At 36.9% G+C, this 10952-nt stretch overlaps 3 protein-coding genes across 3 annotated transcripts; 2 read left to right on the top strand and 1 right to left on the bottom strand.

The window, feature by feature from the left end:
- The first annotated feature begins 774 nt into the window (after positions 1-774).
- LOC109581486 (uncharacterized) lies at positions 775-2727 on the top strand. Its single transcript, XM_019995618.1, has 2 exons — positions 775-1417; positions 2190-2727. The coding sequence occupies exons 1-2, from the start codon at positions 931-933 to the stop codon at positions 2675-2677; spliced, it is 975 nt and encodes a 324-aa protein (XP_019851177.1). The 5' UTR covers positions 775-930; the 3' UTR covers positions 2678-2727.
- A 32-nt stretch (positions 2728-2759) lies between these two features.
- Positions 2760-4875, bottom strand: LOC105312491 (uncharacterized). Its single transcript, XM_011405188.2, has 5 exons — positions 4345-4875; positions 3965-4290; positions 3523-3670; positions 3205-3409; positions 2760-3133 (listed from the first exon to the last, which is right to left on the bottom strand). The coding sequence occupies exons 1-5, from the start codon at positions 4546-4548 to the stop codon at positions 2817-2819; spliced, it is 1200 nt and encodes a 399-aa protein (XP_011403490.2). The 5' UTR covers positions 4549-4875; the 3' UTR covers positions 2760-2816.
- A 305-nt stretch (positions 4876-5180) lies between these two features.
- On the top strand, positions 5181-7192 carry LOC109581461 (uncharacterized). The gene has a single exon (XM_019995585.1). It carries the CDS (start codon positions 5351-5353, stop codon positions 7190-7192), a length of 1842 nt encoding a protein of 613 aa, XP_019851144.1. The 5' UTR covers positions 5181-5350.
- Positions 7193-10952: the final 3760 nt, after the last annotated feature.

Genomic DNA, 10952 nt, shown 5'->3' on the forward strand with positions numbered 1-10952 from the left:
AACTATGCCTTTTACTGGCCTTGAAGGCCAGAAATGAGCATAAATTGACCAATTTTTATGTCTGCTTGCAATTAACACTTATTCTTGCTTAAACATTACCTGTTAGCTATACAGAGTGGATCATGACAAAATTGGTGAGTTTTGATGCAGAAACTCTGAGTTCTAGTCTAGAGGTACTCAGCCACGCCCCCGCAAGTGGGTGTTAAATCTTTCTTTTTTGGCTCTTTATCTCCATAATTCTTCATAATGCCGATGATGTACCACTAAACCACCACACAATGATTATGTACCACCACATGAATGAACCACCACACAATGAGGTTACTGAACCTGTGAACCACCCTGCAGGCCTGGTCCACACAATGATGTACCATGCACCACACAATGATGATGTACTACCACACAATAATGATGTACCACCACACAATGATGCATACCACCACACAATAATGATGCACCACCACACAATAATGATGCACCACCACACAATAATGATGCACCACCACACAATGATGATGCACCACCACACAATGATGATACAGCCCACTCTATTTTTGACACAAATCCCCTGCCATACGTATGCGCATGCGCAGAAGAGGTTAGAGACCACCAGACCACGACTGTCCACGCCGGCTGGAGTGCAGTGACAGAGAAGTGAAGTATCATTAGAGTGGTAACAGTTATAACAAGTGATAACAAGCAATGGATGACCAAGAGTATGAGTCTCTTTCCCCCATCCCTCCTCTTCCTCCTCCTCTCTTTCCTAGTCCTGTACCCGGTCCCGCGGCTCCATTCACCGCTTTCCCTGCCGGCGGAGGAAACTCATCAAGTTCTGTTAAATCTGTTTACATATGTAATAGCCATAGTGACCAACGAGTGAAAATTAAAACAAGCCAAATCAATATCACTCTTTTGGGAAAAGTTTTTGATATGTTCCCTGACAGTATTTTCTTACTCTCATGCAACTCTGGACACGTTCTGACTGCTGACGCTAATGGAGAGTTCAATAAGAATACTCTGGAGAGTGAAGATGAGTGGTATTGTCACGGCAATGCCATCATTAAAGCTACGACAGATGACAAATTTAAATATCTATACCATCAAAACCCAAATTTTCATCGGGGAAAGCAAACACCAAAAGGAAGATATGCTCCATTTTCGAGGAGTGGAGCTGGAGCTCATCGAAATAAGCCTCCTGGTGTCATAGCTGCGGAACTTGAATGGACAAAAACTATTGAAATATTTCATTATAATGATAAATGGGAGAAGACTGGCAACTTGCCTTTGAGGCTAAATGAAGCAAAGGCTACTGTACCTTCAGTTTGTGGGATAGCTAGTAATGAAGCTTTTGGTGGCAAGGACTGTGTTATTTTGGATTTGGATTTTTTGAAGATACCTGACACTCAGTCAACTAGAGGTATACATGGGCATGCATGCATATAGAATGTATGGGGTTTATGTAGTAGGTGTCCTGGCGTACCTTTTTGACCTTTATAATTATAATATTAATTTTTGTATTTTTAATCGTGGAGCATGTTTAATTGATTTAATATGTAGATTTTTCAAAACTCCTTGAGATATACCCCTAGCCAGCATTCTGCAGCCTGTAGGCTGGAGAATGCTGGCTAGCAAGACTACTTGAACTTACTCCCTCCCCTTAGCCAAAATTGTGTAGCAATAACGTAGAGAGAAGCATTTTTTGGCGGTTAAGTATATGTTAAATTTAGTCTTTATGGTGTTTTTAAATTGATATGAGAGTAAGATCTTGTAGTATCCCAGAAATCATGTGACTATAGAACCCTGAATTTTAATTAAATGTAGTGTGTTATAATGTATGCCTAGACTTAATCATTGGTTGTATGTCTTGTCTGTAGTAGTTTGTTTCTTAATATTTTGTGTTGATGTGAAACTATTTCCTAATTTGTGTCTTGATTAGTATATGAATGTTTGATTCTTTTGTTGTTGGTTGATCTTTTGATTGTTAATAATCGTACCTACAAGCGTAATATACTACAAATCTTGTTTAATATAAATGGTAATAAAACAGTAATATTTGTCAGTTATAACTACCATAAACGCCTCCCTTTGCTACACAACAGATGGAGTGGCTCTTTTCCCCAATGCATGACATCAGACATGTCAGTCACATAGTTGTGTGGATATATTTAATGTGATATTTGTTTACATAGGATCATTATTTTGGAGGACAGCTAAAAAAGTACGAGCTGTTCTACAAGAAGACTACCACAAAGGTTATAAAAGTTCAGGGGCATCTAAAGAACCTAGAGCCAAAGCAACTGTAGAATCTCTTGAAGAGAGATTAAGGAAATTAGAAGAATCCACAGCTCATTCTGGTAAGGCTGCAGCTGATCAATCCGTATTACTGCAAGCTGAAGTTGCTTCATTGAAAATAAAGTTAAGCATGTTAAACGATATTGTAGACGAAGTAGCTTCATCCTATAAATGTACCATTTGCATGAAGTATCCAGTACAGCCACTTTACAAAGCACCCTGCTGTCAAGAAGTCCTTGGCTGTCATTTATGTGTAGAAGAGTGGTTGGTTAATAACCCAACATGTCCCCTCTGCCGTGCTACTCTCTCTCTTGAAAATGTGATTAATATTCCAATAATAAAGCCACTGGCTGATGTACTATCTAGGATAAAGGGAAATCATTAATGATACCTACATAGTACCTATGGACTGCCTGGACTTGACTAATTTTTTTTGCACAGTAACCTGCATTTTGTTTATCTTAATGTTGATTTTGTTCACACAATTTTTCTCAATTCATTCCTTCAAATAAGGAATTTTAATGTCAAATAAGTAAAGTAAAACGATTAGTCACTTCTATACACTCTAAAATTGCTGTTTGTAACAAATAGCCATTTCCAGAGACGACATCACTAAACATATCAGCATTACTTGGTAATCTATTAAACAACAATTGATCCCGTAGCAAAATAAGGTCAAGCCTTGCTGCTAATGGATCTACTCCAAAGTTACTCTGAATACGTAAATGGCCTCCTTGAGACTCGTAGTATTCAGTTGCATCTTCTACACTTGGGATTTGATCTTGAGGTAGAACAGTAATATAATCATCATATTCAGCTATTTCATTTGGAACTCCTAATCCTATTAAAAAGTAAAAGTTATTAGGACAAGTCTATTGCTAATGCTCATAGCAAAACTTTAGATCTGCTTACTGGGAATAGAGTGTTCGTTCCATGCATCCACAAATCTTTCAATGCCAGCATGAACCACTCTGCATGTAATAAACGATACACAAAACTTGGTGGTTTCATCTCCCATATCTAGATACCCATCATCTACTAAGGAAATTAATTTCCTTTTCACCGGATAATTTACTCTTAGGTTTACTTCAGACCAAATCCGTTCAATGGGCATGTTCTGTATAATAAAGATGAATTGTAGTAAAAATAAGCTTTTTGTTTCAATGATAAAAATAATAGCATTTATTCATTCATACACAAAACAGATCATTTTATGTGCAGAAACTTTACTTCTGTAGATGTTGATTGTACATAAGGGCATACATCAGAAGAACCATAGTATTGACGTAAAATTTCTTGTATAAACAACATGAGGTAAAACTCTCTTCCACAGTCTACCCTAATTTGGTCCCATAGGCCATAGTCTTGCAATGCTTTCCTGTAAAGGAAGGAATAGGAATTAATTAGTATTCTAAATTAATGCATAAACACAATTAACCACAAAGCAATTATTTTTTATTCACTATAACAAAAAAAGCATTGCATTTCAAAAACCAAACAAGGAGTATACATGCAGTGTAAAAATCTTAGGATAATTATTCATAGATACATGTATATTCATGCCTGGTTGTTGTATCACTCATGCATCACCCACACATAATAGAATTTGATAATGCTAAAATGACGTAAAATTTTAAGCTAGGCAATAAGGTACATGCCAACTTCAACTTACCTGTAAATAAGATCATATATAGCAATATTATTCTTAATAGGCATGACACCGTAAGAGATTATTTTCCCCGAAAAGCCGTCTCTTGCCATGACTAATGTAACCCCGAATAGAATCAGTTTCTCGTTTTGATCTACGTGAAGCTTGTGCCCGTAATACCTTGGCCGATAAGGAATTGGGTTTGTGCGATCCAGTGAATTATTACGACGTTCTTCATATGAAATGGGATCCACTACTTTCAATGCAGAAGATATGTTTCTTTCAGAAATCCTAAATCCTTTAGACAATAGATATCCTCTCATGAGTCTTCTGCCATAGGATGCCCCCACCTATAGAAAAATATTACTGAAATTATAATGAATTCTGTTGATTCCAAATGATACCTCCATTATTGCTTCTGTAGCTAAAGATTCGATTTCCCTTTCATTCAAATGAGAGATACCATTAACCTTACAATATCTTCTCACGCTACGAGGAGACAATCCACTAACTCCAGGGTAAACTCTCTCCAACTCCTTGCTAACTTCATCATATGTCAACCCTGTCTTAACGAGATATTCCACATGTAAGAATGGAACAGAATCCATCACAACTCCTTGATATGATGACGTGAGATCAAACTTACTAAGAGACTGAGCGCGAAGGCAGATGAAGGAGGGAGAGGAATGAGGATCTTCTTAATTGACTCTTGTTGTCACTTGATAAAGTGACAAGCGTTAGGTTAGTGCTATTCTTCTGCGCATGCGCGCACACACACGTGCACATGCATGTCAGTCCCGCCTACACAAGTACAGACCAATTTTTGCCAATTTTACTCTGGAGCAGAAATTGGCAATTTGGTTGTTCAGTATCGGCGATAGACTACTGTCTAACTATATGTACTTTATAAATTCTAGATTCTAGTTTGGCCACTTTTGTACACTTATTGTGGTACATTCTTAGCATTTAGCTAGAGAAATAATGACAAGTGCCAAATTGTAATCACTCCTCTTATTTTAGTCTCTTTGTAACCTATTACTTGTATACATGTAAATGAAAGACAGACACTCAGGCAGCAGTTATGCAAAGAGTGGGTGAGGCCAATGAAGTCTTACTATAGTAGTAGTAGACTACAGTCTCTATTTTTAGAAAGTTATTATTAGAACCATATACATGTATGTACATGTATGTGCATATAACAGCTCTGTTAGACTTTTATTATAGCACTTTAAGCCTGAAATTACATTATTACTCTTGTTGGTGCTGCAGTATAGCCCTTTAATCAACAATGAACTTGCTATCATGGAATCCTCCTAAATCAATATTTCTTCTCCTTACTTTTATATGGTGAGTTTGATGGCCATGACATGCCCTTTTCTATGTTAATGCTGTTGGAAGAAACAGTTGCTAATGTTACTCATTATTATATTTTTCAGGATTTTTTCATTTTCACAAGCATCATACTTAGATTTTCCAAGGGTTCATTTCTATGGAAAATTTCGTGCAGATCCTTCTACACCTAATAATGATCGCTGCAACTTTGATCCCAATATTGATGATCCATTTGAAGATGATCCTGATCGTAATTGGAACTATATTGGTACAAATGAGTTCTCAATTCAAGACACCTTTGTTACTGGAGTCACAACTGATAGTGGAGTGACTGATGATGAAGTAATTGGAGCTGCAGTTTTAGACAGTGGTAATCATCCTTTTGCAAAAATAGTAGACATAGATACTGAATGGCAAGGGGCTGCTGCTACTGTATATGGAATGGTGTTTAGGATAGTATGGAGTGATGGTACAGAAGCCCTGAGTGGAAAGTGGACTCCAAATTCAATAACACAGAGCATGTGGCCTAGAAGGAAGTGTTATAAAAGACTTCATATGGAAGATTTCATTTCTGCAACATTGTCAACTACAACTATATATGACATTGAATGGGGAGATTTAAGGAGATCAGCTGTACTTGAGAAGTTAAAGGAATTGAGCACAAAAGGGAACAAAAAATTACAGTTGTCTATCTCATTGAGTATATATACTAGAAACCATGAAGATTTTGCTAAAACTGCCTTCACACTTGGTTTAATCAGTGGGACAATTGGAGTCAGCAGTGACACAGAACCTTTAAATTATGGAGGAGAGAGGCTTTTAAGTCACACTGAAATAAAGTACCCACCTGATATAAGCAATATACCATCTAATGATCCATGCTATAATTCTGATGAAAGCCAATGGATGTATGATGCTCCATTTAAAGTGAATGGAGATTTGCTTTCAATAGACTTAAGTAATTCACTGCCAATTGACCTGAATGGAAATCTACGATATTTAAATCCTCTTTATGCTGGTATATTGCATAACCAGGAGCAGAAATGTATAGATCTATTAGGGGATGAAATACATTACTGTAGTAATGACCATAGTGGTCCTTATTGCAATAATGACTGGTTGAAATCAACTGGTGGCATAGTGGACATTGAACTAAATTATTATCAAAAGGAAAAGCTACTCTCCTCTTCTTCACTGGTTGTGGTTTTAATGCAAGACAAGAGCTCAGAAACTAATGAAGTCTATCCTAACTGTTATGCATTGCCTTCTTCTAAGCATAACCTAAAGTTGATGCTGAAAGAGACTGACTACTACATGCGACCAAAAGAAGAATATTCATTCTTTGTTCATCCATCTGTTTCTACGTCTGTGAATGTTCCCTTTCTTGTTTCACAATTTGGAAAACCAGTAGCTAACTTAGATGTTAAAGTTGTGAGATGTAAAGAGGCAGCCTATAAGCCGTGTACATCAGCTCTCCCTACTGATGGTGTAATTCCTTCTGAGTGGAAATGGAATGCCAAAACAGATGAAAATGGAATTGCAGTGTTTAAGTTCACTGCAGTAAAGGAAATGAGTGCAATTCGAAAGTATAGTAGATCTAAGTCTCCTTGTGATGATAGTTCTGTATTGAAACTTCCCATTGATGGTCAAGTATATGGCTTTGATTTCTGTCCCAGTGAAGGAGAAGAGGACCAACAATGTGCAAGTTTTTCACTTAATTCATTAGTAATTAGAGCCTTTTCTAATCCAGAATATGATCCGGACAAGAAGTACACTTGGGTAGATCACATCCAACCAATATTTTCCCAATACCATCACCTATATCCTGTCATGCACAATATACTCGACATGAGCAATTATGACTCTGTCACTTCACCCCAAAATATTGCAATGTCTATTAAAGCTATCCTTGAGCCTTGATATAAATGATGCTGGTTATATGCCTGTTACTAGGGATCTACCAGAACCTCAGCGAAAAATGATACTAAAATGGTTAAAGAATCCAGTAAAAAAATTGGAGGACATAGATGTTCGTAGTATAGATGATTCTAGTGAAGTTTTACCTGAGTTGAAATGTGATGAACCAAACCACATAGCAGCTGTAAGTATGTTTGAGAATTTTGCTAAACCACCTGTGTGCCAGGCTAAAGCAATTCCTTTCAATATTCAGGATTATTGCAAAAACTTTGTTGACAAGTATTATTTTAAAACGCTAAAAATTCCAAAAAGTTACTATGAGTTGAAAAATAAAAATTGCCCAGAAGATAAGCGCCCTCTGTATAATTACAAAAAAAATTCAAAAGATCCCAAAATACAGGGAAAGTGTAGCGAGGAAAATCTAAGGGAGCAGTTACAAATTGGCCTCAAATTGGAACTGGCAACTATACCAATCTATATTACTTCTCTATACTCTATTGGTGATGGATGCAATACTCAAGTATATAAAACCATTCGTGGGATCCTCATGCAAGAGATGCTGCACTTGGCTCTTGTGGGCAACATTATAAATGCAATGAATGGAGGCCATCCTATTATTGATAGTCCTGATGTTGCACCTAAATATCCAAGTGTAGGACTTCCTGGCTGTGTACATCCCTCTCTTAATGTTCATTTAAAGAAAATTTCAATAAAACACATATACGATGTACCATTGGTGCTTGAGAAGCCAAAATTATCTTGTGTCACTGAGGATGTGTATGCAGAACTAGAAGATCGACACAATACAATAGGAGAATTTTATACTGAAATAGAGGAGTGCATAGAAAAACTTGGACAGTTAAAAAAAGAAGTTTTTAGACCCAACAAATTTCAAGTCTCATGGCCTTGGAAACCTTCTGAAGAACTAGGTACTCTCATTGAAGTTAAAAATACTCAAACTGCATTAGAAGCAATTAGAGAGATAAAAGAGCAAGGAGAAGGTGCTAGTCCAATAGATCCCACAGTAGGTCATGGGGCTCAGTTAGGACACTATTATCAATTGATGGAAATTGTCTGCCAAAAGAAACTAGTGAAGAATGAGGATGACAAGCATTATTCATACAGTGGAGCTGACATTCCTTTTGACTCTGAAGGTGTGTGGCCAATGAGAGACAATCCAAGCAAAAATTGTTTGACTGGGAACTGCTACACAGAAGCAAGAGCATTCCACACAACTTATCGCAAGCTATTACGTGAGCTAGATGCAACTTTTGGTGGTGAGCCTGAAAGGATAAAATCTGCAGTAACAGTTATGGAGTCTCTTCTTGTTCATGGCAAGCGTGTCATGAGGGTTCCGTTGACTCCAGAGAGTGAGGAAACGTGTGGACCAGTCTGGGATTATGAATGGGAAGAAAGACAAAATTAAATGGAGCGAGTACAAACTCCTGCTGAATGCTAGATCTACTTTGACATTTTTAGGCCTTTTAGTAGTTAATGATGTTAGGTTTTATGCTTTGTTATTACTATAGACTCATTAGTTTTTTTTGGTCAAATTTTGAATGTTCAAATGCTCATAAATTGACTCAAACTTTCAGCACAGTATAAGGGCAACATTGTACATCAAAATTAATAAAATTTTGGTGGTCAAAATCTAACATAAATGGCCATTTATGCATAATGAAAGATATAAGGTCCTCTAAGAAGTCTGGTAAGCATAGGAGCTCATTTTCCCGGTATAGCAAGGCTGCAAAAGTCGTGGCAGCTATATTGTTTTGGGATGAATCCTACTTAGTAACGCTACCGTGTTACTAATAGCCTATATTTTTTTCCAAAAATTGGCTCCAAAATCACCCAAATTTTTATTATATATTCTGATACATATTGATGTCCTTATGCTATGTAGAAAGTTTGAGCTAATTCTGACTTCAAATTTTTTAGTTATGACCACTGTTTTAAATTTTAGAGGCACCTTTCAAGTGCTTCATTCCACTATCACTACTGCAGCTACTTGCATTGAAGCATCACAATAGACTCTCATCATATCATGTAATAGCTCTAACAGGAAATGACTTATCATCTTCCTTTACCACATCATTAAGGGAAAGACTACTTGATTACCATAATGTATTCAGTGATACTAAGAGGGAACCACAGTCACTCTCAATTGATGAGCTAAAACCAATACTAAACAAGATTCATAGCTTACTGCCACCCATTAAGTCAAATCTTATCTACGACAGTCAGGAAGATGACACAAATACAATATTAGAGACAATTCTTAATAAAGCTCATTCATCTTTACAATCACTGCAGAGCTATGTTGAAGGACATCGGTTATATACTGCACAAATTGGATTCACCTTGAGTGTATTAATGGATAATAATGTTCCTACTGACTGGTACTATCCACATCATGACATCAACAAAGGAAAGACTTTAGTGGAATTTATACAATTAGTGAGACACCTTTACTATTATTAGTGTATAGAGCTGGACTAATTTTTGCAAATCTATTTATTATCATCATTTTAACTTAATTGTCCTTATAAATACTTGCACAATGTGCACACATACACACACTTTCTTTCTCTCTCACCTCTTATATTGAGCAAAGCCCTTAGTGATGAAGTGCATCTGTACGGACCAACCGTAGGGTTGTCGTCTAACTATTATTAAAGTTACATGTAAATATCTTGATCTTTATGATGATTATGTGGCTAAAGGATGGAACCCCTCAATGTGTTACATTCTTTTAGTTTCATGTATCTCTTTCTCATATAATGCACACCAGACCAGACTAAATACACATATATAACATATTGCAACTGATAATGCTGACAAAGTTAGTAGATCTAATGGCATCTATGCTACATGTACATACAATACTAATGGTGTGGTTTACTATGAATGGTGTGATTTTACTGCTAATGGCATACTAATGGTGTGGTTTTACTGGTAATGGTATGGTTTACTACTAATGGTACTTTTTACTACTTTAATGGTGTACATATAATTGTAGGATCTAGCTGTTATGGAAAGCTATATTGTACTATTGCTACATTTGAACTTTCCATTTTTTATAACACATAAAGCAGGACTTTAATTTTTACAAAAAATAACAGTTTAGCAAAATTAATCTATGGGTTTGGTCGTTTGGTTTTTAACCAACTGCATGGATGGCTTGTCGATTCTCTAGTATTAAACCTTTATTTGAATTTTGATCTGGTGGTGTCACATTCTTAACATGCAGCCAGTGCAATAATGACAGCTGTCAAATTATAAGCACTTCTATTATGGTCTCTTTGCAACCAGACACTCAGGCAGACAGTTATGTAAAGTGTGGTGAAGTTTTATAGTATCTAGTAGTAGACCACAGTCTCTGTTTTAGAAAGTTATTAATATCCTATTCGCCCTGAAATGCACACACAAAATATATACAATAAATACAATAAGCCCTGCAAATCACCCCAACAAAGGGGGAAAAGAGGGAAGGGTTGGTAACATTGTATGGGCCACACCCCCTAAGCTTGCTTTGCCTGGTTGTAAATGGTGGTCAAACTGAACCCAAGGCCTACGCACTAGTTCAACGCTGTGAAGCTAGTACGGCCAGATCATGAAGCCAACCTGGCCCACCCTGGCAGCAATGCAGCAATGATGCCTGGCACCTAAACAAGTGCTGCCAAAATCTAACTCTTACCAGCTGAACCAACTAAGGGGTCCAATGCAGGGTGGGCCGTATTTGTCATGAGCAACTGAATACTCT

The sequence above is a fragment of the Amphimedon queenslandica genome, unplaced genomic scaffold (assembly GCF_000090795.2).
Source record: "Amphimedon queenslandica unplaced genomic scaffold, v1.1 AMPQUscaffold_13437, whole genome shotgun sequence".
NCBI lineage: Eukaryota > Metazoa > Porifera > Demospongiae > Haplosclerida > Niphatidae > Amphimedon > Amphimedon queenslandica.